The sequence below is a fragment of the Lonchura striata genome, chromosome 11, assembly GCF_046129695.1.
Source record: "Lonchura striata isolate bLonStr1 chromosome 11, bLonStr1.mat, whole genome shotgun sequence".
Taxonomy (NCBI): Eukaryota; Metazoa; Chordata; class Aves; order Passeriformes; family Estrildidae; genus Lonchura; species Lonchura striata.
This window is the reverse complement of record NC_134613.1, coordinates 7,521,382-7,548,752: the sequence shown is the minus strand read 5'-3', so window position 1 is coordinate 7,548,752 and position 27,371 is coordinate 7,521,382. Positions and strand designations below refer to the sequence as shown.

The 27,371-nt window shown below is 53.8% G+C and overlaps 2 protein-coding genes across 6 annotated transcripts in view; one reads left to right on the top strand and one right to left on the bottom strand.

Annotated features, from left to right (window-relative positions):
- The first annotated feature begins 223 nt into the window (after positions 1-223).
- Positions 224-12,741, top strand: OAZ2 (ornithine decarboxylase antizyme 2). The gene is given in 6 exon segments (XM_021554251.3): positions 224-396; positions 3,540-3,615; positions 3,617-3,697; positions 8,316-8,491; positions 10,296-10,381; positions 12,137-12,741. Coding segments are annotated over 6 exon segments (573 nt in total). The 5' UTR covers positions 224-376; the 3' UTR covers positions 12,271-12,741.
- A 1,658-nt stretch (positions 12,742-14,399) lies between these two features.
- ZNF609 (zinc finger protein 609) overlaps positions 14,400-27,371 on the bottom strand; it is a 60,705-nt gene continuing 47,733 nt past the window's right edge. For 3 of the 5 annotated variants that reach the window (XM_021554246.2, XM_021554250.2, XM_021554247.2), the window contains exons 4-10: positions 21,428-21,515; positions 18,711-21,066; positions 17,940-18,306; positions 17,605-17,780; positions 16,908-17,124; positions 16,768-16,837; positions 14,400-16,609 (exon numbers count right to left, since the gene is read on the bottom strand). In XM_021554246.2, the coding sequence (XP_021409921.2) occupies positions 16,603-16,609; positions 16,768-16,837; positions 16,908-17,124; positions 17,605-17,780; positions 17,940-18,306; positions 18,711-21,066; positions 21,428-21,515 (3,281 nt within the window). In that variant the 3' untranslated portion in view covers positions 14,400-16,602. Of the gene's footprint in view, positions 16,838-16,907; positions 17,125-17,604; positions 17,781-17,939; positions 18,307-18,710; positions 21,067-21,427; positions 21,516-27,371 lie in introns of all 5 variants that reach the window. The other 2 variants (XM_021554249.2, XM_021554248.2) reach the window with 2 other exon arrangements.

Below are 27,371 nucleotides of genomic sequence, written 5' to 3'. Positions count from 1 at the left end.
GCTCCCCTCAGCCCCTCCAGGGACGCGGCCGGCGCGCGCGCCCTCGTGGCTCGGTGACGTCACGGGCGCGGGGCGTGGCGAGTCGGGGGCGTGGCCGGGCGCGCGCCTTTGTTTGGGCGGCCGGTTCCCAGGCAGCCCGCGCGGCGCGGGGCGGGGCCGGGGGCGGGGCCGGGGCGCGCGGCGCGGGGGCGTGTCCGCGCGCGGGCCCGCGGGGTCAGTCGGAGCGCGGCGCCGAGCGGAGCGGAGCGCAGGAGGGGACGGCCGGGGCACCGCCGGGCACCAGCGCCAGCAGCGCCGACAGCGCCGACAGCGACCGCAGCGCCGACAGCGACCGCAGCGCCGACAGCGACCGCAGCCGCACCGCAGCGAGCGCACGATGATAAACACCCAGGACAGGTGCGCAGCGCGCTCCCCGCCCTCCCTCGCTCCTCAGCGCGGCGGCGGCGGGCGGGCCTGGGGCGCGGGCGGGCGCTGAGGCGGCGGGGAGGCCGCGGGACGTGGGGAGGCCGCTCCACTTTTCCCCGTTTAAAATCCCCATCAAGGCGTTTCTTCCCCCTGGAGGAGCCCCCCGGGAGTGGGTCTGGGCTCGCCAGGGCCTGAGCACCTCTCGCTGAGCAGCCCTGGCGGCGGCGGGGTCCGAGCGCTCCCTCCCCGCGCCCCCCGCACCTCTCTCTGCCTAGAAGGAGGTGGCTTTTCCAGGCGGCTTAGGTGTCAGCAGCCACGAACTTGCAGGATCTGTGTATTTTTCTCAGCTGACCGATTTATCTTGTATGTCTGTTCCTTGTTTGGAGTCCCCCGAGTGTCATTTCCTGCGCCTCTGTCGCCGATAAGAGCCCAGAGGATGCGTATGAAGCAGCCTCGGTTCTTGCCCGTTGCCTGTGTAGGAGTTGCTTGAGCTGTGCTGTGTTCATCAGATGGTTATTTACAATTTACTCCTCAAATCGGGCTCCTGAATATTTGTCTAACAACAATAATAATAGTAATAACAATAGTTGTTATATTATTCAAGTGTAGCTGGATCTCCAGAACCTGTTTTGGGAAGGGGAAGAGAGGAAAACAAACAAAACAGTCCTTTCTCCAACGTCAGGAGAGCTCTGCGGATCCTTCCATCTGGCCTAAGTGTTCAAAACAAATAAAACCCCCAAAACACAAGGGAATGTGTTCGTTTCAGCCCCTGATGTGCTGGTGATGGTCTCAGCCTGGCTCTGTGTGCCGGAGCTGCTTAGGAGCAGTGATGATGGGGCTCTGAAGTTGCTGAGCTGCCCTTTGCACTTCCCAGGGACAGGGCACGAGGTTGGGATCGCTGGGAGCTTAGCGAGTTAAAATTACACCCGCGGGATGAGAGTTTAACACCGACTTCCAGCTCCCCTTTCGGGCAGGGCACAGACCAGCAGCTTGTACTGAGGAGTTTCTCCAAGGAAAGGCCTTGGTGATCTAAATGCATCTTAATTTCAACCAAGCTGCAGGAAAGCAGCTCCTCCAAGGAGGACAGACGTCAGAAGGGAGCACAAGCCTAACTTAAAGCTACAAACAGACCTCGGGGAGAGTTGCTGTTTGCACAAGGATGGATGAAGGGATCAGATGTTGGTTGTTTGCATGAATTTCTTCCCAGCGAGCTGAAGCACAGCTGGAGAAAGCAAAAGTCCTTTTAATCTGTGCCCTACACACACTCTCTTCCCTGAGGGTGCTGGTCTCAGAACCCTAATCCTTGTGGGGGATAGTGGTGGTGTGCAGGGACCCTGATTTTGGGGGGAGGATAGTGGGAGGTGTGCAGATTTGGGCCAGGGATGTGCAGGCAGCAGCTGAAGGGGGCTGGTGTTTTGACTTCTGCATGTGCCAGAGGAAGTGAAACCGGGAAGTGTCTTTGGCTGCCTCTCTGTTTTAATTTTTTTTTCCCACAACTCCACTTCATTATCCAGTTTCTCTATGCCTTGGCCGCAAGTTGGAAAGAGCTATCAATAGTACATTGTTGGCTGGAGGGTAGAGGGAGGAGGGAAGGGACTAACAAAGCTGCCAACAGCTTTCGGGGGTGGGGAAGCACAAAGTGCTTTGTCATCCTCTCGACATCCTCTACTACTGAACACACACTGGCCCATTGATAGCCCCAGGCACAGCAGGGAGCACAGAACACCCTGCTTTGCCCCCAGACATCTCCTGGTGTATTTAAACTGCCTTTTCTCCAAGATAATGCCTGCTCTAGCACATGGGAATGCTGCCCCAGTGCCCCGTCTAGCAAACCTGGGGGAGGGAATATGTGGAGGAAGAATATTAGTGTTTCCTGTAGAAAGATGGTTTTGGTGGTAGGTGGTATGCAGAGATCCATTCTGCCTTGTGCATTTGCACGTTATGTTTTTGGCACTCGGAAATGCCAAACTACTTGTAGAAGTTTGTTTGCAACTGGCACAGGCAAGTTACAAGGCCAGGTTAGATGGGGTTTCGAGCAACCTGGTGTAGTGGAAGGTGTCCCTGCCTATGACAGGGGTTGGAACTGATCGGCTTTAAGGTCCCTCCCAGCCCAAACCAGTCTGATTCGTTTTTCTAGGCATCTGAGGTGGTTCTAACAGTGCAGCTCTGCACTTGGTGTTTGGATACTTAAGCCTGTCTGCCTCGTGGACAGGGATTAGAGTGGAAAAACACTGCATTGGGAACCGCTTCAAGTGAGAAGTTTCAGGGCAGACCGTGGTTGTCAGAACAGCTGCAGAATTTATCCACTTCAGCCTCGCTCCCTGCTCATGGAAGCCCTCCCTGACGGTGTTGTTTTGGTGGTGCTTCCATAGCTTTGTGCTGCTGTGTTTCACAGTGGCAGCACTGGAGAAGGACTGGTTTTCCTACATGGCTTTTGCAGGCTGTGCTAGAGGAACATCACTGGGCCTCAGCACAGAGCTTTTGTGGTGCTGAGAGAGGAAACAAGGCTCCAGAAGTCAAATAATTTGCTTTGATGAGCTTCCTAAAAGCCAGAGCCTGCGTCCAAAGCCATTCTGGAGGACCACATGTAGGATATCCAAATAAACTTGGAAACTGCAAGGGAAGTGTGTTTTCTTGCTGTTCAAAGTAGCTCTGTGGGGTGAACTTGTAATTTTTAGGGTTGGGGTGGAGGATGCTTGCATGGTGCTTCATGTGGGTGTGAAAATGTTGCGATGGACATTGTGGAGTGTATTGAAGAACCAGCCCTTTCATTTCTCCTGGGTTTGAAAATGTGAAACTTAAACCTTCTCCTCCTGGGCCCTGTTGATCTATTTGTAGATATTTGCCTCTAGAAAATGTGTGCTCATCTGGTCATGTGTTCCCAGCCATCTGCTCCTGGCAGCCTTCCAGGCCTCCCTTATTAGCATGAGGTTGCTCAGCACTCTCTGAGTTCCTGGCCCCTTGTCCATTCCCAACAAAACACTCTGGGTCTGGTGCCACTGGGGCAGTTCGATGTTGATATCTGGGTGCTGTGAGGAGCAAGGATACAAATGATTTGGGGGTTTGAGAAGCTGGAGCCTCTGAAATGTGACCCCTGCTAATGTAACACGGTGCTCTCTCTCTTTTTCTTGCAGTAGTATTTTACCTTTGAGTAACTGTCCCCAGCTGCAGTGCTGCAGGCACATCGTTCCAGGGCCTCTGTGGTGCTCCTGATGCCCCTCACCCACTGTCGAAGATCCCCGGTGGGCGAGGGGGTGGCAGGGATCCTTCTCTTTCAGCTCTGATATATAAGGTGAGATACATTTAACGTCTAAACACTGACCTGTACCTGTGCTACAACTGTATTCATTTCCTTTCGCAGTCTGATGGGAATAAATGCAAAGAACTCCAAGATAATAAGTGGGAGAACAGGTAATTTTTCAGGGACTGAGCTGCAGATAGGTCTCTGCTGCTTAAATATCACCTGTTTATTAAGAAATGAGAGACCATTGTACAGCAGATCATTCACTAGCCTGTCCCAGGGGCCTGCTGCAGCTATTGTACGTGGAGTCTGTATTATCCAAACGTGAAAGGGCTTCTGAAATGCCTGGCAGAGAAAGGAAGTGAGAAGCAGAAAGGTGAAATGCAGCAAGGGAGGGGTTGATAAGCTCCTTCCTGCACCCTGGTCCAGAATGTGAAGCTGTCAGGGCCTGGGAGCTGCCTGAACCGAGGTGCAGGTGGGAGAAGCAGCTCCCAGACAAGGCTGTTTCTAGAACGTTTGCACAGGCAGGGCAAGATCAGGAATGGTTTGTGTCTGCAGGCTTGCAGCTGTCTCATTTTGTGCTCCTCTTCATTCCATGGGACCTTTCCTTTAGAATAAGGAGACCTGGCTGCTCCTTCCTCTAGAGTAATTTGTGTGACTTGGCTCACATCTGTCTCCCTTCTGGGACAAGGGCTGCTTTTAGATTCAGGTGAGGCAGACTGAGTTTATGCTGACCTTGCAAATTTGGCTGTTGACCCAGGGGTGTTGTCATAGGTGTCAGACCTGATTTTTAATTAACCTGTGGGTGGCACACAGACATCACCTGATGAAAAGATACAGACCCTTTTGGGCCACAGCTCCCAGAGTCTCCTCCTGGAGTTCCTGAGAGAATCACACACCTCATGGTTGCTTTCAGAGTTTCCTTTGTTGAGTTTTCAGCACTTTCCTCACCTGCTTCCCTTGCAAAATGCCAGCCTCTGAGCCTCCAGTGACAAGGTCCCATCAGTTTAATGCTCAAGGTGAATTGTCACAGATGTTTGGGGGGTACAAACTCCAGAGAAGCAGCACAGTGGGCTTCCTGTCACAGAAAGAAGATACAAAAATAGCTTCAAGAGGGCTCAGGACAAGTAATGAATCCCCTCTGGGTGGGAAATGGGACCCTGCAGCCAGAGCTCCTGCCAGCCAGCTTTGCAAAGCCTTGTGTGTGCACCAGGCAAGGCCCTGAGGTAGAAAACAGGCTCAGCATGGAGGAGGAAGGTGGAAGGAATAATGATTTAGAGACTTTGGAGTGTTTGACTCCAGTACAGCCCTAAACTTGCACAGATTTTGGCAGTGGTGTGTAGGCAGGAGGATGTCATCCAGATAGCTGCATCCCAGAAATATGGATGGAATTCCTCCTGGATTTATTGCTTGACAAAACTAGCAGGCTCTGTCAGAAAATCAGCCCCATCTGTAACAAAGAATTATGGAATAGTTTGGGTTGGAAAAACCCTCTAATTTCATTGAGTCCAACTGTTCCATCAGCACTGCCCATGTTCACCACTAGCCCATGTCCCCAAGTGCCAAATCCACAGGGCTTTTGAACCCCTCCAGTGATGGTGATTCCACTTCTCTGGGCAGCCTCTGCCAGGGCTGGACAGTCCTTTCAGTGAAAACATTTTCCCTAATATCCAACCTGCTCTAGCCTGGAAATGGTTGAGGTTATTTACTCTCATCCCATTCCTTGTTCCCTGAGAGCAGAGCACAACTCCCACCTGGCTGCATCCTCCTGTCAAGGAGTTGTAGAGAGGTCCCCCATGAACCTTCTTTCCTCCAGACTGAGCCCACCCAGCTGCTCCTCGTCAGGCTTGTGCTGCAGCCTCTTCCCCAGCTCTGTTCCCTTCTCTGGGCATGCTCCAGCCCCTCAATGTCTGTCATGGAATGAGGGGCCCAGAAGTGACCCCAGGATTTGAGGTGTGTCAGACCGCAGAGCGGTGACAGGGTTCTGTCTGCCCTCTCGGTGACCTGCTCGGTCTGGCAGTACTGTAGTTACAGCAGCTGAGCTTTTCAGCCAGCAGCCACCGGCATGACCTGGAAAGGCATCTGGATCTGAAAGTTTAAATCCCTTTTCCAGCTGTGTCAGCTGTTCCAGTCCAAGGGATGGCCTTTCCCAACACACCTGCCTCTGCCGGTGCATGCAGCACTCAGATACACCACTGCCATAAACTGGGGCTTCCTGTAACTGTTGGGATTTTTGTGTTAAGAGACTTTAAGCTCAGCCCTCCATCCAGGGAGCTTTGCTGGAGCTGGGAATACCACAGTGCTGCCAGATGAGGTGTGCCCTGGCTGGCAGAGTTGACAGGAGGCTGCAGGTGTAGCACCTGGCAGCAGTGGGTGCTTCCACAGCTTTCTCCAGCCACTTGTCCAGGGTGGATCGTAACATCCTTCCTTCTGGCCTTGCCAACATACCAAGGCCTCTCCCCATCCTTCCTGAGACATCTGAGGAGCAGAGCAGGGCTGGAAAATCTTGTGTTCAGTGAATTGGAACCAAGTGGAAGTTGGTCTTTGCAGCTTTGTGATGCTGAAATGGAGCTGGAGGGTTGGGGAGCCAGGGTTTGGGCAGCTGGGTAAAATTCAGTCTGGTGGCAGGGGGTTTTGACCACAGGAACATGGCAGGGGGATTTTGTGTGGGGATTTTTCCAGGGTGAACTAGAACCAAATGCTTGTTGTGTAAATAAGATTTTGCTTTGAGCAGCTTCCAAAGAATTTTGGGCTGTTGTTGCTGCTTCACAGCAGCAGCTCACAGAGCCCTTCTCTTCCCTGACATCTCTGTTTGGATACCTAGAAATAAAGTGTCAGCTGCCCCAGCCAGGCTGTGTAAACGCAATTCCCACTGAACCGGGGGAACTGGTTCTGCTAATCCCTGTGGTCGTGCTGCCTTTGGCTCCTGGGCTGTCACAGAGGGGTTTCAGTGGAGCAATCTCACTGGACATAATTTCTGGTGACAAGGAAGTTCTCGACCAAACGGCTTAGAATGCTTTTTCCTTCCCATGGCAGTGCCAGTCTTCCCACTCAAAGGCACACCTCCCATGTGTCAATCCCAGCCTGCTTTCCTTCCCTTCCTCACCTAGTTTTAGTTTTGTGAGCATGGGAAAAGCATGATCTGTGAGCTTTTCTGGAGAGAAGGATGTTTTCTGGAACAGAAACACTTTCTGCACTGAAACAGCTGTAAAGTGTCCTGTCAAGTCACTGCTGAAGGAAATGCATATAAGCCTCTTGGATTTGTTTTTTGTAAGAACTTCTGTGTTCAGCCCTGCCTCTCTCTGCTGGCTCCATCACAGCCACAGCCTGACCTCACTGGAACAGTTCTCAGTGCATTTCTTGGTGTGCTCAGCCACTCAGACTTCCTTCAAACTCAATGAATAAACTTGTTTCCTACAGGATATTTATTCTGGTGAAGTGTAAACTTGTTTTTCAGCTCAGCTTTGTGAGCTTTCAATGAAAGGCAACTTCCTCTGCTCAGCTTTCAGAGGCCAAACTGCTCCCACTTTGCACATGGTATTACTTTGTCACCAATGTGAATGTCCTCAGAGTCTTCTCTGTCATACAGTAGTCAAACCAAGGGGCATCTATTTTAAGACAAGAGGTAATAGGAATTAAAGCACTGGGACAGTGGCTTGAGGTGCCTGTAAGGGCTTGTAAGGAGCTGCTGAATTAATCAGTCTGTTAAAATATCTGGAGGCTGGACAGCGCTCACCCAATGACCCAGAGGAGTGAAGCACTGCCCACCCACCTGCTGAGGAGGGAGGGACACATGGCTCTCCAGGTGCTCTCATGACTGGGTATCTGCTTTACTGCTGCCCTTCAAAGCTGCGCAGGTACCAGTGAATGTGAGGGACAGGGACACACGAGCTGTCACCAAGTACAGGGGACAGCTCAGCTTCACTGCAGTAACAGCGTTAACTCAGGGCTCCGCTTCTTTCGCTGCGGCTCTTTGCACTGAAACGTGGAAATCATTACTGGGCAACCCAAGTGCCTGCAGGAATTGTCCAAAGGAATGGGGCTTTAACCACTGAATTGTTTTCTAGGAACTGCTGAGCTGATCCCAAGTAATCTGCATGCTTGGCATCCTCATGGGGCAGGACTGGGGAAGGACATGTGCATTTGTGGTCTCTGGAAAAGACCTCCTCGCAAGCTTCAGATCTGCTCTGGAATTTCCCTGCACTCTGTGTTTTTCTCCCTTACACCAGGAGGCAAACCATAAAATCTGGGAAAGCAATTTGTGGTCACTCCTGGAACAGAAAGGCTGTGTTGGGGATGGGGGAGGCACCAAACCTGGCTGGGCTGTGGTAGCAGAAGCTCTGTGTTGGGTGTTGGGTCCAGTTGTGTTCTTGGAAGGGCAGTTCATGAAGCACCACCAGATGTGGCTGGAGCCTGCAGTGAAGGAGTGGAGTCTTCTAGTCAGAAATTTAATATTATGTCAATATGTAAAACTACATTCCTGTAACAGGAAAACATGGCTAGAAATCACTCTGAGGGCTGAGAACTGTGTGATGTGTCCATGAGCCAGCAAAAGGAGAAGGGAAAAACATAATCCTGTTCTCAGTAAAACCCTAAGACAATTTCTTTACATTTGCTTTCTCCAGTTGTCCCCTGGCAGTTCAGGACTTTACATTTTTCATTTTCCCAGGATGAGAAGATCACTGTTAGCCAAGATGTCCCAGTGCATGAAGGGAAGCCTCACATTGTCCACTTCCAGTACAAGGTCACAGAGGTGAAGACCTCCTCCTGGGATGCAGTGCTCTCAAACCAGAGCCTCTTTGTGGAAATCCCTGATGGATTATTAGCTGATGGAAGCAAAGAAGGGTAAGTTCTGATCCTGATGGTGTAGCCATGGCTCCTGGAGGACAGGACTTCAGTTACGTAACTGTGGATGGACACCCCATCCCTGGAAGTGTTCCAGGCCAGGCTGAATGGGGCTTGGAGCAACATGGTCTAGTGGAAAGTGTCCCTGCCCATGGCAGGATTTGGAACAAGATGAGTTTGAAGGTCCCTTCCAAACCAAACCATCCTGGGATTCCATGCTGTGTGTGGAAAATGGGCTGCGCAATAGCAGCTCTGTTTGTGGTTTGTGCACATTCTGCTCCCTTGTCTGCGGAGTCCCCCACAGGAATTTTTTCCCTCAGTGATATTCCAGATGAGTTACCATTTTTTGAGTCCCAACACTAATGAAAAACAGGCAATAAATGAGCAGAGTGAATCTTTGTATACTTTGGTATAGAAAGCCAACAAGATTTTCTCTGATATTTTATTACTTTTTAATTTTATTTTTCTGCTGGCCACTTGGCAAGCCCATCTTGGCAGATTTTCCTCTCTTTCAGGGAACTAAAAACCTCTCCATCCTATGGATGCTCTCCTCGTTAGTAGGTGGATCTGCTCTTGGAGCACTGCTGCACTGGTGCCGGACTCTGCCAGGAGCTCTGATTTTTCTCTTGGCAGAATCCGGTCATGTTTTGTCCAGACAGCTCTGCTATGGGAAGTTTGTGTAAATGCAGCTTCCAGAGCAACTCCTTCCTGCCAAGTGCTGTGCCAGAGGTCTCCGCTGCAGTGTAGATGTGGCTTTGCTGGATTCGTCTGCAGAGCAATCAGCTCCTCCTAAATCTCCAAGTAGGCTTCATCCCTCAGTGACACAATCCAATTAAAGAAAAACCCATCACTGGGCACCTGCAGGAAGTGGCAGTGTGGTTGCTGTCTCACACTTGTCTCATTTGACTCTGAGTCCAGATAGATGTTTGTGTAGTTTCTCCGGTTGGCCCGTAAATCTCTGGGCTCTCCCTGGAATGGGTCCTTCTGGGAGGGGATTTATTTGCCAGTGTCATTGTGACTTAAAGCGCAATTTTGTCAGGTTATTTTTAGCTGGGTGAAACAGCCGAGGAGAGGCCAGAAGCCATAATTAAAGTAGTTCATTAACATATTAACAGAACCCTTGCAAATTTAATCTCCTGCACTGCGCTGACAGCTGGTTACTGAGATGTGGAGTCTGTCACTGCTCTGGCAGCGCCAGTGGTTGCAAGTGACAGCAGTCGATCAGTGTGCCACCCTGGAGGCTCGCAGAGGGGTTACTGCAGCACTGCTTCCATCAGGAGGTGGCAGAAATAATCCAGCTGGAAAGGCAGGAAGCGAGGATTCAGGGGGCAGCAGCTGTGCCATCCAGCTCAGGAAATGGATTTGCCTGCACACATGTTCTCTAGGGATGGTTTGTTCTCCTTTTCTGCCTGCCATGAGCGCAGTTCTGGGAGGTTTTCCTTCCCAAAAAGCACAGAACTCCCAGAGTCCCCATATGCATTGCCAGGGAATGCAGCCTGCTCTGGGAGCAGCTGCAATATTTCGCTTCCTGACTACGAAGGCTTCAGTCCCAAAGCACCACGGGTGGGGAGGGTGTTTGTGGCTGTGAGGACAGGAACTTATCCTACTCGGAGCAAGGACAGCTCTTGAATCTGCAGGGCAGGAAGCCCATTGTTTCAGCACCCATTGTTCGCTGGAAGGCGGCTGTAAACAATCTTTGTGTCCGAAATCATCCAAACAGTTGATAATTTGATAATGCTCAGAGGCTTCCTCAGGACTGGACTTCCCAGAGCTGATGTCCTTTTGTCTTCCCCCTCCTTGGCAGGTTGTCAGCACTGCTGGAGTTTGCTGAAGAAAAAATGAAAGTCAACTATGTCTTCATCTGCTTCAGAAAAAGCAGAGAAGATCGAGGTGAGGGCTGCCTTGCACTTGGGTTCACTCCTGACACCCCACACGGTGCTGCTGAAGCTGTAAAGAAACTTGGTCATCCCAGGGCGAGACCTGCGGGACCCTCCCTGTGCAGGAATTGTTATGTGCATAATTCTTATAGGAATAGTTTTGTGTGGAGGAAATAAGCCCTTTTTGGAGAGTAAGGGTTGAGGGCATGTTGCGGTTTCTCCAGCAGATCTGCTGGATACAAACAACTTAGTCCAGTGGAAGTTGTCCCGGCCCATGGCGGTGGGGTGGAACTTAATGAGCTTTAAGATCCCTTCCAGCCCAAACCAGTCTGGGATTCCATTCATCTGCTGCCCTGCCATTCAATACTCTGGTGCAAAAAGCTGCTCCTGAATGATTTGGGGTGATTTTCTCATCCAGTGCCAGTTAATGTTCCCCTTTTGGTGAGCAGTGAAGTCTCTGTTTGGCACCAGGCTGCTGTGACATGGAAGGTTAAACCAGAGAGGAGTTATTAGATGGAAAACAAGCACTTAGAGCCTGTTGCCCTGAAATTCATCAGCTTTTTAAAGATCTCCTGGCACTTCTGTCCTTTCCAGGCTTACAGGTAATCCTGGCTCTGGCTCAAGATGCTTATGGCTTTGGGGGCTGCATTAGGGTCTAAAGATAGACGTGCTGGGAGAGGGATTACAGCCTGGGGGGGTGGGGGATGTACCAGGCTGGGAATGTGTCACTCTAAATCCCACCAGAGTCAGGCTGTATCCTAGCAAGTAATTCCAACCCAATTCTAATTTTACTCTGCAGCTTCATGAGCTGCCCCAGCTTCTCTGAAATGAAGGGCCTTAGTAAAGCTGATCTGAGCCCAGGAAGATGTCATCATCCCTCATTACCATGCCAGGAGTAATTTCAGAATCAAGTCCTGGCTGTTATGTCACCACTAGCACCGGTTGCATAGGTGGCCCCTGTGGAGGCTGGGGACAGGGGACAGCCAATGCCAGGGGTTTGTAGGAGTTCTGGAGTGGTCCAGATCCTGGGTCCGTGTCTGTCCAGCTGAAATTCAGTGCTGCCATAAAATATCTTCAGGAGCTCCTCTGCATTATCACTCAGTGTCCTGGAGCCAACTGCCCAAGAGTGCTGTAGGGATGGGATGCTGCACTAGGGTGAGTGTCACAGGTCACAGGGCAGCCATTGCTTCAGTGACACAGGCACTTCAGTGACACAGGTGCCACAGAACCGTATCTGTCTGGGCTGGCCCCACTCTTATTCCCACGAGTAACCTAAGTGGCTTTCCTGGGGTCCCACCCCGACCAGTGCACAGTTGTCTGGAGTTTCCAATGAGCTCCAGCACCTCCTTGTGGAGACAGCAAATGTCTTCCTTGTCCCTGAGCAGATTCCTCTTCGCTGCTGTCTGTCCTCTGTCGGTGCTCAAGGGGTGCTGGGGCAGGACAAATCCTATGGGATGGCCACCTCCATCCTGGGAAAGCAGGGATGTGCAGATGGTGCAGGCAGACAACCAACGATTTCACAGGGGATAGAAGAAACATTGCAGGAGAAACATGGACAAAGCTGCACAGCTAAAATCCCTTCACACTTAGGAGCAGCTGCAATCAGTACAGGAGGAGACAAAAACCCCTGCTGGAGAAGACTGTGCTTCTCTCCATAGGAAGCTCTTGATGCACTCACAGAGGGTGTCCCAGGCACTTTGATATTTATGGCTCAAGGGAGAGGGTAAAGAGGATTATTCCTGGTGGTAACAGATCTTCTCTTTGGTAGCTCCACTCCTGAAGACATTCAGCTTCTTGGGCTTCGAGATCGTGCGGCCTGGCCACCCCGCTGTCCCGTCGCGGCCGGACGTGATGTTCATGGTGTACCCCCTGGATCAGAGCTCTTCCTCCGATGAAGAATAGCAGCAGAGCGGAGCTCCAGTGGGACCCTGACATGCTGTGGAGAGGAGAGAGGACCACCTCCTCTCCTGAGGAGAGGGAAGCAGAGCTTCTGTTGGACTGCAAGCGCATTTCTCATTGTTAGATTGGGCTGTGTATCCCCAGAGTTGACTCTCATTGAAACATGTTGCCTAGAGAACTATCTATCACACATGTAATCATCACTAGGAAAAGGAAGATGTTCATGAACTGGCATAGGAGCTCTTCCAATGCACCTGCATGGTGTGGGAGCCCCGGGGTCAGTACCACCTTCGGGACTCCTCTGAACCCCACTGGTGCCTCCTGCCCACCCAGCGTGGGCTCAGCTGGGACACAACCTGTTCATTTCCCATTCAAGACCTTAAAAACAGCCTGGCTTGGTGTGGGGCACATGCAGGAGACACTCAAGTTTATCCTTTAACACTACATTAAACCCCCCATACATCTCCACTCCAATGCTGGTTTAACTGGTCTAACCTTTTTTTTTTTCTTTTTTTTTTTTTTGAAACTTCTTGCTCTTCCAGCTTTTGTTTTACGCAGTCTTAACCCTGTTCCACGTTCCCACTACACTATCACAGCATTCAATAAAAGGGGCATTCAGATGAACTTCACATACCTGGGGCTGCTTATTTGGGAGGACCAGTTTCCTTACCTGCACTCTGATGGTTGGTCCAAAGAGCCAAGAAAAGCTCCTGCCTTTACCCTCTGCCCCAGGATGGGTCTGGAGCAACCCCAAGCCCTCAACTCTGCTCCTACTTATCTTTCCACAGGGATGACCTCAAGGCTTGAGATGCCACCAGTGGCTGTATCCAAACCAAAGCGTTGTGTGGAGCCTGGCATATTCTCCCCATCCAGGGGCTTTTTCCAGGAAAGGGTCATGGTGCCATGGATCCATGGTGCCAGCAGTAGGTCATGCCTCACCCCAGCCTTGTCCCTGTCCTGTAGCACTGTCCTTGTATCGTGGCTGGCTCTGTCTGGCAGCCCCCAGGGAAGGGGGAGGGAAGGGGGCTGTGCCCCAGGGACATGCCCTCAGCTCTTCCTGGCCTGGCTCCTTGTTGTGGGATTGTTCCTGTTGTGCCCTTGCCCTTCACGGATGATTCTATTGGGAACTGGACCAGAGTCATTCCATATCCAGCATGGTGTTTGGTTAGGGAGAGGTGGGGCTGGGATATGAGTGTATGTGAATAAATAATCATAAATTTGGGTCTCTTTTGCCCTCTTTCACCTCCATGTAACCAAGAGGGAAAGGAGTTCTACTCCCTTCAGCAGGGCATTAGACTCTCTACCAGTTTAAAATAAATGGGCTGTACTCAGAAAGAGGAGCCCTTGGGAATGGGTGTTCCCTGGCTGAAACTGCTGAGAGCTGCTGCTGGCTTGAGAAGGGCCCAGTTTTATCCCTTCTTGTAGGAGCTGCACCGACTCTGGCCCAGGACTGGTGGGTGCCTCTTGTGTGTCCCTGCATGTGCCAGTCACTGGCTGCCACTCCATGGTGCTCCAGGCTGGCACATCCCAGCTGATGGGATAGGAACCAATTTGCTGCTTCTTACTGGTAAAATTGACTGGCAAAATGTAGGATTCTGTTCACAGGAGCTGGAAGCTGTGCCACACTGCATGTGTTTCTCTGGCAATTTCAAATCCTCTCCTGCCCTGCCTCAAGTAAAGGAGGGCAAATGTGGATTTCTCAAATTGCCAAATGCCTTCCAAAACACCCTGTGGAAAATCTGGAAGGTGCCTGTGGTGTCCCTGGGTGCTGCTTCCCACATGGATCACCTCCGTGACAAAGCTGGAGGAGCCAAACCCTGCCTTGTGCCTGCCCCGTGCCTCCAGTACCTCCTGTACCCTGGGGCCATGGTGTAGGGCAGGGCCTTGGTGCCAAGGGGTTCGGCCCTGGGGGGTTCTGCCTCCAATCACCAGGTCTGAGCTCAGCTGCAGCATCCACCAGAGCCATGAGTGCTGGGGCAGAGGTGGATCCAGGGGTCAATGAGCACCAAGAGCCTTCTCAGATGCCCGAGATGGGGAAACCCCATCTCCCACCCCCAAAAATAACTGGCCACGCTCTTTAGGGATAAAGGACCAGACTTGGGGGAACAGCAAGAAAAAGCCACCCTCACAGGTTTGTGATTGTCTCTTAAAAAGATTTATTCTCCCTCCTTGCCTAAATGTACAAAGGCAAGAAGAGTACAGTTTGTATATATATATATTTATATATATATATATAAAAAAACAAGGAACTTGGTCATAATGTACACTTTACAGAAGGGCAGAGTCAGGAAGACTGAAATGAAACCCAACACAGCAACGCCAATGGAAACGAGCTATAAACACCAACGGTCTGACACCGGGTCTGGGGGTGGCCCCGTGGGCAGCAGCTGGCCCAGAGAACCTGGAAAATGCCAAACCTCAAACCTATTCTGCATAAACTGTTGTTTCATTTAACACCTAAAGGGAGACTCAACTGGGACCCAACTGGGAAGGTGGGGAGCAGCACCCCGACCCCCTCCGACTGCCAGCAAAGCCTGTGACACCCCAACACCCCCAGGCACTTCCTCTGCGCCGCTGGAGCCGCTGTGGGCCCCGGCCGTGCTGGGAGCCCGGCTGTGCCGGGCCGGCCGAGGCTGGAGGTAGGAGCAGCCAGCGGGACACTCCTCCACGGGTGGGACGTGAGGCTCTCCAAAGCACCCCGACCCCACCAGGCCCCAGTCCCGTGGCTGCATGTGGCTGGCTCTGTGATGGGTGTGGGGTGGGTCCATCAACCCACCTTGTCCCTGCGGAGTGTGCTGGGCCACGCGGCCCCGTCTCCTTCCAAACACAACAAAGTGGAAGAAAAATGAGTCAGACAACAAGAGCAGGCTGGGGCCACCGTGCCGCCGGCACCTGAACTGGGCCGAGAGCAGCCAGCACCTCCTTTCCAACTGGGCACAGTGGGATGGGGAAGAAACGGGGAAAGAAAACAAAACCCAAAACAACAGCTTTCAAACAATTGCTTTTTACAGTATGTACAGAGCCCAGCAGGCAGAGCATCCCCGTACAGCGGCCCTCGGGGCCGGGTGCAACACGGACACACACGACTGAGACCGATGGCCCCCATGTCCCCCGGCCGGGCAGCGGGAGAGGCGGGGGCAGAGCAGGGGCGGCCCGGCCGCTGCGGGGCCGAGGTAGAGTGTCGGCCTGGGGTGAGCCGCTCTGGGGCTGGGGGCAGAGGACCAGAAAGCCCCTGTCCTCAGAGCTGGGGAGCAGGCAGGAGTGGGGACCGTCTTCCTCCAGGACCTGGTGCCCCCAGCCCTGGCGCGAGGCTGGAGCAGGGACCGGCACGGCCCTACATGCCTCTGGCAGAACCTAAGTGTGCTTGTTTCTTGCTGCGCCCTGCCTGCAGCCTGGGGAAGCTGCCCTAAAAGCAAAAGGTGGATAAAAAGGGGAGCCACAGCCCCCCACAGCAGGATGTGCTGCCCCAGGGTTTGGGGAGCACTTGCCATGATAGTGGGGCAGAGGAAGGGCTGGGATTTGTGGAGTTGCAGCCCCGAAACCAAAGCAAAAGCCACAGGCAGGAGCTTCGGGCAGGTCTGGACCGTGCACAGCCTGGGGGGCCCTGGCAGCCTGTGGGGTGACAGACGCAGCCCCCAGCTCTGTCCCCTGCTGCCCCCAGCCCCACGGAGCCTCAGCCCCCAAGGGCAGAGGCTGCTTTCCTGGGGCCAAGAGCTTCCCCAGCCCCACTCTGGCCACTGGCCACATGCTGGTGGCTCCTGCCCACAGGCACAGAGTTGTGGGTGCTGTGGGGTGCAGGACCAGATGAGGGATTGGGAGAGCTCCACAGCTGCCTCCAGCCAGGCTGCCACCCACCCGCCTGGCTCACACTAGCCCCCTGACACCCGCCAAGGCTCTGTGAGCCAGTCCTTCCTTCCTTTCCTGAGACTGTGGCCACAAGGCAGGCTCAGCCCATGTTCCAAGTCCCTGCCTGCCCCCAGTCCTATTGTGAAGCAGCAGCTCACAGAGACACGGCAGGGTCCCAAATTCATCAAGAAACCTCAGTGCTTCTGTTTCCTCTTCATATGCACCAGGCAGGTGAGTCGCCTCCACCCCAAGTGCTGGTGCTCAGTAGAATAAATATATCCGCAGGTACCAGCTCACCACTCCACAAAGAGGGGTGGGGTGGGGAGTCAGTGTGTGTCCGACGAGGGGAGAAGACACAGTCTGCCTCAGATCAGGGCAGGAACGTCAAGCAGTACAATTAACACCATTCAACTGATGTCTAAAGGAGTCTCCAGCACTTCTCCATGTGAGCCAGTCACACGTCTTGTACAGCCCAGGCATCCCGGTGTGTCACATCCTGCCACGACCCAAGGGCAAGTCAGCTCCCGCGAGCCCCAAGGCCGTGGGCAAACCCTAAACCCTCGAGGGCATCCCGTGAGCGCCCATCCCGGCCACCTCGGCCCGGCCCGGCGCGCACGCGGAGGTGCGGCAGGAGCAGAGCCTTACCGTTCTCACCTCCGCGGAGGCGGGTATAGGGAGGGAGCGGAGCCTTGCTGGCTGGCAACGATGGCTGTGGAGGAGAGACCTGGCGGGGAGAAGACTTGTCAGAAGCTGGGAGACAGGGCCCTCCCCCCCCAGCCCAGCCCCACTCTCACCTGTTGCATAGGGCAGGTTGTACTGTGCTGGCAGCAGCGAGTACCCGAGGTGGTGGTGGTGGTGATGCGTCGAGAGCAGGCGCTGGGAGGGCGACGTGCGGGGCCGGTCGCCGCTCCTCTCCCCTGCACCCGCTCCCCCGACGCTGCTGCAGCTCCCACCGCCCCCCACCACCCCACAGCCACTGCGGTCCCGCTCCTGAGACGTCTTCTCGCTTATCTGGAGAGGAGAAAGCAGACACGTGCTGAGGGACATGACCAGAGACCCCGGGGCACGTATCGGGATGTTCCCTCTGCCTTTGCCCAAAAGGTTCCCATGGGGTGAGATGCCAAAAGCCATGTGGAGGACACAGGGCCTGTCTGAGGACCACTCTTTCCTTGCTGTGTCCAAGCTCTATCTCCCAGCTCAACCCAGGAGGAGCCACAGGATGGAGACAGCCCCCACATCCCACCTGCCAGCTCCAGGGCTGAGGAAAAATGTCACCTGGTTGCTGCAGGGCCTGGAGATGCCTCAGCATGGAGGCACAGGCTTGGCTGGTCCATCCCAAAGGATTTGTAATGTTGGAATCCATGGCTGCAGGTCCCCCGCAGCAGCAGAAACAGCAAAACCACATGACAAAAGGAGCTGCTGCCACGTTATTACAGGACCTAGGGACTATCCCACAGAGCTGGGCGAAGCCAGCGCCCTGCTGATGCTCACCGTGGGTGATTTGCTCTTGTAGTGGCTGGCATGCTGCTGCAGGATGTCAAGGGCCTTGGACTCTGAGCTGGATTTACAGCTCACGCTAGGGCTGGCTCGGGACTTGTCACTGTCATCACTGCCAGATGCCTTGCTCCCATACGGTGAGAAGGAATAGCTGGAGGGTAGGTATGATCCTGGGGGAAGAAGAGCAGTCAGGGCACCCAGAGTATTCAGGCAGCACAGTGAGAGCATGTGGCTCTGTATGTGTGTGAGAGGATGTCCCACAGCCACCCCCCACCCTGAGAGCAGGGACAGCTGGGAATGGACACCCGTTGAAGCTCCCAGCTCCCTACCTGGGTAATTCTGCATCATGACGGTGGGCATGGCACGGTAGCTGGGGTGGTTGGGGTCATACGACTGGCTGTAGGAGTAGCCGTGCATGTACGGGATGTAGGACTGATGCTGCGTGAGGGGTGAGGACACGGGGACGTGGACACTGGGCCTGGGATCCTTCCCCACCATGCGAGCCTCCTCGGTGGGGGTCAGCTTGCACTCGGAGCTGCTGCTCTCCTTCCCGTCCTCTTTGGACGAGGCTTCTTTGCTTCGATTTCTTTCTTCCTTCAACTTTCGGTCCCTCTCCTCTTTCCACCGCTCATCCTCTGTCTTGATGTCTGAGTATTTTGCTGGGTACACATAGGTCCACATCCGGGGCTCAGCTTCCTGCAAGAACAGCTAACCATCAGAACAGCTGCCTCCCCCTGGCCCTGCCTGTCCCAAAACCTGCCTGTGTTTGGAGGAGACTGGCAAACCCCATTCCCCTGCCCCGGGCTCTCCTTGGCCTCCACTTCCCACAAGAACAGCCAATCACCAGCTGCCTCCCCACAGCCCCACCTGTCCCAACTCCAGGCTGGGTTTGGAGGAGATCAGCAAACACCACTCCCCTTACTTGGGCTCTCCCTAGCTCATCTGTGGCATCACAGCCCCACCCTTTTTCTCTCATGGAGTCCCACCACAAGCAGAGGACAACATGTGCTCCCTGAGGTGATGGCCCCAGCAAAGCCCGGTGAGTGGCTTCCTCCAGGAGCAAACCCAAGACTGGGCTGGCAGACAGGGCAGGGCATTACCTGTCTGTACCAGAGAACAGGGTCCACCTCCGCTTGCCGGCCACACTCGGAGCCAGCCTTCGTCTCAGCCGTCTCCTTCCCTAGGTGACCAGCCTCACTCAGCTTCACCTTGAGCCCCTCGGCGACCTGGCTGCTGGACAGCTTGGATGAGTCCTCCAACTTGGGGATGATGACGGATTTGGCCATATCAGGGCCTCCCTGCTCCTTGGGCTTGCTCAGCCCCGACTTGACGAGGTCTGTGAGGCTCGGGGCTTTGGTCAGCGTTGGGGGCATGGGTGGCTTCTGCTTCCATTCTTCTTTGAGTGCCGCCTCCCTCTCTTTCAAGCCCAGCTCTGCCTTCTTCTCCAGCCCTCGCTGCTGCTGCTGCTCCAGGCTCTGCCGCTGCTTCTGCTGTTCCTCGTACTGCTGGCGGTAGGCAGGGTTGGTGCTCAGCAGGTGAGCATGGTAGCCCTGCTCGCTGTAGCCATAGGGTGGCACGTAGGCATACTGGTTGTAGTAAAGGGACTGCATGTACATGTTGGGGCGCTGCTGGATGACTGAGGGCTGCTGGCTGGAGCCACTGCCGAGCTCTGCCTTCTTCTCTTCACAGCCTTCACTCTTCACCTTCACCTCCGGGTTCTCCTGCTCCTCGTCCTTCTTCAGCTTCAAGGTCTGTGTATCGGCTGCAGACTGCCCACCAGGGTTCAGAGGTCCCGGGCTAGCTTGGGGGTAGCCAGGGGAATAGTAGGTTTCAAAGCCTTGGTAGAAGGGAGACTCCTTGCTCTGCGGTTGTGGTGGGAAAAGAGCTTTTTTGGCGCCTTCCTTGACTAGCTGCTCTGGATCCTTTGCCTTCACGCTCTCCAGCTTGCCCTCCCCATCCTCCCCAGCATCAGAGATGTCCGAGTAGGCCGGGCTGTTGGTCTTCACCGAGCTGGCCTCTGCCCCATTCTGGGTGACAACGTGCAGTGGGGTCAGGGGCTGGGCTGGGTTGGTGTTCTCCAGCCGGCTGGCCCCGCCGATGGAGGGACTGGGTGCGTTGTCGGTGAAGCTGTAGATTTTATCTGCCTCGGCCTTGATGCTGGCAAGCCGGCTCTGGTGGGGGTCAGATGAACCGTTCAGCAGCCCCTCGCCTTTCATCCCCAGCTCACTGGATTCCCCCCGGAAAGGGCTCTTACCTTCCTCTGCTCTGCAGGCTTTTCCAGGAGTCAAAGGGTTTTCCACCTCTTTGGGCTCTTTCTTCTTCTTGTCTTTCTTCTTCTTCTCCTTGGAAGGAGTGAGGGCAGGATTGACAGTGAAGGGCTCTCCCATCACTGTTGGCTTGGGCTGGATGGGTTTGAGCTGGGGGCTGTTGGGCATGGTCTGGACCACAGTTGTGGCAAGGCCAGCAGAGGAGCCAGGGCTGGCTGTGGTCAGCGTGGCAGTCTGGAAGGTGTAAATCGGCTGCGGGGGGATGGCTGGAGCAATGGGTCTGGCGGACTTCAAGCTTTTGGAAGGAATCTTCTCCTGTTTAGCACCAGAGGCCTTCTTTGACTTGTCCTTATCAATGCACCGCTTCTCCAGAGAGTCAAAGTCATCGTTACTCGTTTCATCGGCCACCGAGGGACCATCCTCAGAGCCATCATTGGACAGAGCACCAAGGTCTGTGTCCCCTTCCCCACCCACCTTCTTCTTGCAGGGGACCTTGGCGCTGAACTTGCTGGATGGGGAGGGGCTGTGCGGCTCCATCAAACGCACCTTGGGGGTGGCCGAGCGAGCAGGTGAGAGGGAGCCCTTCTGTGTCCCGGCAGCACCGTTGCAGCTCCCGATGTCGGCATGCAGGGAGGGCTCCTCGCCATACTCGCTGTCCACATCCGCCTCCAGCTTGCTGTCGTCATCCGTGTGTGCGTGGGCCTGGTGGTACTTCAGCCCATTGATATGCTTGTACTTCTTGTTACAGTTAGGGTGGGGACAGTCGATGAGGATGGGAGAAGGGCAGTTGCGCTCCAGGACAGCCGGCTCCACCTTGACCGTGGCAGGTGGCACTGTGGCCGAGCCCATTGAGTTTGTGCGGATGCGCTTGCTGCCCTTGGAGTCCTCCGAGCTGGAGTTCAGATCCATGTCAGAGAGGGGTTTGCTCTTCCGCTTGGTGACGGAGGAGGGACTGGCCTTCACGTCCTCGGCGGTGCCACCAGGCGGGGTGCGGTGGTCCGAGGAGTTCTGGCTGCCCCGGCGCCCCTTGCTGTTGGCTCCCGCCCGGGTCTTGCTGCTGTTGCTGGTCCCTTTGCTGTCCGAGGCAGCGGCCGTCTCGTTGACCGGCGTGTTGCTGTTGGGGCGCATCCGCTTGCCCCTGCCCCGGCCGTTGCGCATCTCCAGGTCACTGGTGGGAGAGTCACAGAACCTACAGGGAGGAGGACACAGAGGTTTTAACAGAGAGATGGCTGTGCTGGGCTGTGCTGCCCCCAAGGCACAGCGGGGACCCCCTTACTCCCCTCACTCTCAATCCCATAGACTTCTCTTCCCACTGATTGATAAAGAGGAACCAGAGAGGTCCCCTGGGATGTGCTAAACTGTCTCTGGTCCCCAGGACAAGGGACATGTGACTGCAGAGGCAAAGAGTCATGGGAGCAGCTGGGTCGGGCAAGGAGGAGATGCCAATCCCTATGGCAGCCCCATGGGCACAGGGCAGAGTGTCCCAGGTGCCATGGGGACCATACAGGGCCCGATTTGTCCTCAGCGTTAGGAGCCCCCCAGCCACTTACCGGGGAGGTGCCCAGTCATGCTGTGTGCAGTCCAGCAGTGTCCCCACGTATGTCTTGTTCCTCCAGGTGACGTTGACCACCAGCATCCCTGCAAGGCAAGGGAAAAAGATCAGATGGGGCCAGGTGTGATCCCACAGTGCCAGGAACCTGCCCCTCATGACAGGCAGGAGGAAGAGCTTAGCTCTAGAGTTGAAGGAGGGTGGACAAGTGGTCATGGGCTCTCAGAAGAGGTGAGACACTGAGCTCAGGGCTAGAAAGGTATCAAGATGGGAGTTGGAGACTCCCAGCTCATCCCTTCCCTTGGCATGTCTCACCTAAACTCTCTTCCTGTTCCTTATTTTCATGGGATGTTCAAACCCAGTGACCCCCAAAGTGCTGTGGGATTTCAGGGGTGACCTGAAGATCCACATTGGCTCCATGTGTGCTCAGGTAGGATAGGGAATGTGATCTCCAGGGACAAAGAGCTGGGAAAACCCTGGGGGAAATGCAGAAAGCTCCTAGCAAGGCTGTGTACCCCAAAGTGGAGCTGTGAACTCTCCATCAGGGCTATGAACGAGCACGGCCATGAACCTCATGACCCTCCAGAAAAAGCTGCTACAGCCACTAGATGGCAAGCTGAGCCCAGCATTCCTGCTCAGGTTGACTCTCCCTGGCAGGAAAACCCAATCCTGGCAGAATATCCCTCCCTTGCCCTAGGCCACTTTACTTCAGCGTCTCCACGGGAATCCCTCTGCCCTATATTTCCATCTGGAGAACCATCCACAGGGCCACATCCTCCCGTCATGGAACAAAGTCACTGGGTATTCAGAAAACCTTGGAGTTTCAGTTTTTCCACACTGATTCAGAAGAACTGCCTGGCTCACACCCACACCGAGGCTGAGGACCCTCAGCACCTCTTCTGGGAGGCAGAGGGGTCTTCCACAGCACCCCTTAGCACTGTGGTGTCTCCTCCTTGCCACAGATCACTCTGATTTCCGCACAACCGGAGCAGAGTCTGCTGTGCCAGGCACATTTATCCAAGCAAGGTAAAACTCGGGACCGCATTTGCAAGGGCTGATGAGTGCAGCAAGATATACGGCCCTGGGAGATGGATGGAGCCGAGGGAGCCCGGAGCAGCTGCGCCTGAAGCATGTTTATAAATCTCAGCCCACATCCCCCGTTGTGCTATGCCAGCAGCCAGCTGCAGGCTTCGGCGTGGATAATACATGGAGCCAAGGCCCGACACGTGGGGCTCCTTCTGAAAGAGAAATTAAATGCAGACCTTCTCTTTTTCCTTTCCCTCCTGGAAAATGTTGTGAGCAGATTATGGGAAGACATGGTGCCAGCACACGGCCAAGAGCCACAACTGGCTCATCCCAGTGAGCAAGAGATGCTGGGTTCTGCCTTCAGAAAAAGGTGCTGGGGACTTGCCCTAACAAAGACATGGCCAGGATGTGATGATGGAGACAATGTGAGAGAAACCAACTGCTGGGAACCCACAGCCCCATGCATAGAAAGATCAGTGGAACACTGGAATCCTGGTTCCAGGCAACCCAAAGAGGGCATATGGAATGTGGCCTTTTGTTTTTCTTAATGCAGCAGTTTTTGGCAGGCAGAAGCCTGTGCCCCTTTCCTTAAAATCCAAAGAAGCTCCTGGTTGCATCCTGCACCCCAATCCAGCCCCACCATTCCCAGGTGGGGCACTCTGGGGAGCTGCTGTGGGATCCTCCCAGAAGCTGTCCAAGGATCTGGGAGCCACTGAGGAACATGCAGCAATAACCCAGGCCCCGTCCCTCCCAGTCCCTCTGCTCTCCCTGCCAGTTCAATCCCTCTGAAGGCAGAGAAGACCACATGAGCTGCTGGAAGTTAATTGCATGGCAAGCCACTGGAGTCTGCTGTGCATTCTGGGGCCAGTGTGTGATATTAGGTGCTGGCATTTTTCCTCCCCATCACCACAGTCACAAGAGAGAGATGAAAGAGGAAGGAGCAAAACGAGCTGGCACCGTGTCTCCTTCCCTGTTGGAACGCCAGACCTCCAACACACACCAGCCTATATTTAACCCACTGCAACCAATCATACCAAATCCCCTCCTAATCCTCCAACAATAACCCAGGACAATTTAAACCCCAGGATAGATGCTAAGCAGCTTTTTTCACCCACTGTGTCCCCCTCCCACGGCAGGATGATGAGCAGGCACAGGCATGACAAGGGCAGCAGTGAGGAAGCAATACTTTCACATCTCCAAGAACACTGATGCTCTTGAACAGAAGGAATCCCACTTGGGTAATTCCCATCCCACCTGGTTTCATGGGAAGGTGACACCTCTGAAACTCTTAAGGAACCAATATCACTCAAATCTGGGTGCAAACCACTCAGCATCCTGCTCACCAAGTGTTCACATCAGAGTTGTATCCTGGCTGGAAAATTAAGGGTTGGTGATGGTATGAAGTTGCCATTCAGGAAGGCAGCGTATGAGAAAATCCTGGGATTGCGTGGGATGGAGGAGAAGGTGTTGTGAGCACCAGGAGCCATTTTATTGGGGCACATTTCCCCCCTTTCCAAAGATTAATCCCCCAAGCCCAACCAAGAATGCCTCCATGAATTCCTCCTCCACCTGCGTCAGTTCCAGGATACCCTGGCTTTGGGATACCTCAGCTTTAGGATGCCACTTCTTCTATTAATTTCTTCCCCAGCAGAGATCCCACCTGACCTGCAGTGTCCAGGCTTTGGGACACAAGACCAAAGCTGTTCATGGCCATCATGCTCCTGCCAGGAGACAGGGGACACCATGGGGCTGTCCAGCATAATTGTCACCTCGCCCAGTAAGGAGAGATCACTCACCAATTACCATCACGGGCAAAAAAGACCCACCCTGGGTAAATTAATTTAATTTATTGCAGATCAAATCAGAGTAGGGTAATGAGAAATAAAACCAAACCTTAAAACACTTTCTCCTGGCTTCTTCCCAGGCTTACTCCTAATTTCTACATCTCTGTCCCCAAACAGCACAGTGGGGTGGGGAATGGGAGCTGCTTTTTCTCCCCTTCCTAAATACATTATCCTGCCCTCATCGCTGATAGGCTCTGCCTTATCTGACCTTGTCTAACATGGGGGAGGTTTCTGGTGTCTTCTCACAGAGAAGTCCCCTCTATCAAACCTCGACAGGCAACACGAACATGTTTTCCCCGACAGGCCCAGAGGGAGACAGGATCATCCCATCATACCATGCAGGGATGGATGCTCAGATGGTGCATGACTGTCCCTGGCCATCCAACTGCTTTCCAGGGACTGCAGCACATGGAAAGGTCACTGCCCTGGACTCCAGGAGAGAAGACTATGGCCTCTTCAGAGACCTGTCTGACAGAGTTCCATGGGATAGAGCGCTGGAGGGAAGTGGGATCCAAGGAAGCTGGATCACATCCAAGGATCACCCCTAGTTCAGGAGCAATGCATCCCAACAAAGAGAATTCAGGTGGAAATGCCAGGAGGCCTAAAGGATTAACAAGGAACTCTTAGAGAAACTCAAACACACAAAGGAAGCCTGCAGTCAGGATAGCCCACAGCTGAGGGGCTCAATGACTTGTTTGTCTTGATTTTCTCCAGCAACACCTGCTCCAGCCACACCACCTGAGATGGAGGAGGAAGAGACAAGGACCGGGAGTAGGAAGAACCACCCATAAGAGAAGCTACAGGTCAAGAAGAAGACCTTAGAGTCCTTTCCAGTGCAAAAAGGTGATCTAAAAGAAGGCTGAAAAGGGACTTTTTGCAAAGCCAAGAAGTGACAGGCCAATAAGTAATGGCTTTAGCTGAAAGAGGAGAGATTTAGATTGGATATTAGGAAAAAATTCCTTCTGGACAGGGTAGTGACACCCTGACACAAGTTTCCTAGAGAAGCTCTGGCTGATCCATCCATAAAAGTGTTCAAGTCCAGGGTGGATGAGACTTGGAGCAACCTGCCTTAATAGAAAGTGTCCCTGCCCATGGCAAAGGGTGGAATGAACTGGGCTGAGGCCCCTCTCAAACTAAGGGTTTGTGTGATTCTGTGATTCTAAACCTGATGCAAGCCAAGAGCTGCTCCAATGCTTTGGGGTCCTTCCAAGCACTCCAATGAGGCTGCTGCATCCCAAGGAGCAAGGGGAGAAATTAATCCCTCTGGAGACATTGAGGAGAGTCTCCAGATGCTGGAAGCACCTCATCTGACTTTGCAGACATGTCCTTGGTGTAGCTTTCTCCTCTGTTTCCTTTGGGCAAGGGGAGATGGTTGCTGCATCCCTGAACATTTCACAAATTACAGTTTCCAATAGCCAGATCCAGCATCACCCTTGACTCTGTCTTTGGCAATGGGAAGGCAGGGGAGAGATGCCAGGCAAAAAACAGGGATGGCTCCCACCCTGCCTTTACACTCAAGGACGAGAGATGCCATGTGACTGGAGCCAAGGCACACAGCAGACCTAAAGAGACCAAAGGCAGTATCAGGGCTCGCCTTTGTGCAGGACTGGATGCGAAATCCTTGCTCCCAACAGTAACAACCATCAGCAGCTGGAAGAGAAGCATCTCTGTGTGAGTTCACTGAATTACCACAGACTAAAAATATCTGGGCTGTGGGAAATCACAGGACACCTTCAAGGCATGCTCCGAAATGGTGGCTGCGGAAGCGAGGGGCAATGCGGACGGACGGGCAGACAGGCATGGAGCTCCACAGTGGGGTAAAGAGCAGGAGAAAAAAACAGCAACCTCTCCCATGGCAAGGCCTCTCAACCAGGAATTGGCAGGGAGGGATGTTTTTGTGCTCCCTGCCTCAGGCATGCCCAGTTCATTCATCCTGGCACGGTCACTGTGACCCTCTCCTGATTTCCACCCAAAACCACCATACAAGGTCCAAGCTCTTATCAGCTTTGCTGCTGCCCATGGGGCTCTCCAGCAGCCCTGGGATTTTCAGGGAGCTCTGCTGCTCCAGGGCTTTTGGGTTGAGGGAAGTCACACCAGGACAGCAGGTTGATGGAGCTGGAGAGATGGCGGAGCCCCACAGCTGGAGGGTGCCAATGCTCCTCTGTGCTGCTCTGTCTCCCAAAACCCAGCCCAGATGTGCCTCAGTTTCCCCAGATGAAGGTGGTGTATCCTACAAAGTGACCAGGCTCTTGGAGACACTGTTCATGCAATGTTGGAGAGGTGGTAGATCAGTGCAGACCTTCCACATGTTTCTTTGGAGCAGATCCACCCTGCAGATCCTCTGGCCCTGGGATGCACAGAGCAGGGTTCCTGAACTCTCCTGCTTTCTGCTTCTTCTCACAGGTTTTACATGTGACATCCTTCTGCTTTGGAGCAGCAGAAAAAACACACTTACAGCTCCCAGCTGCTTTAATCAGGGTGATTTTTTTATTTCCATATGGAATGAATGGCATAGCAGAGGAGTGTGGAGGTCCCCATCCCAAGCTAGACATACGAGTCCTTCCTGGCATCCACTGCTCTCTTCCCAAACAGCTCAGGTGCTATTCCTCAATATGCTTTTTCCAAGGGGAACAATTTCAGTGCTCACATCCACATCAGCAGCCACTGCAGCACTTGGTCCTGCACCAACCACGGTTTCAAAACCAGTTTGCCAGTAGGAAGACAGAAAAGGCAAATTGGGCCCACCCCCACCTTCCCAAAGCATGGGACAAGAAGAGAACCTCACTGGAAGCAAATAATGGCAATGGAGATTTCAGCTCCACGTCCATCACAGATAATAAAGAGTCTCAGTGAGAAGTGGCTGGGATAAAGGCCAACAGCTTCATTTTCCACACAGAATAGCAATGGAAGAGTGGGAGCAGATGTCCAAGAGGAGGACATGGATGCCTGGCTGAGACGACCCATCAACCAGCCTCCACCACCACTGCTCTCTCACCTTTGTGTTTCTGGACTGTTTCTGCTTCTAGACACAAACACAAGGAGCTCACCCTGTGCCTCCCAAGGCAGAAACCTCCA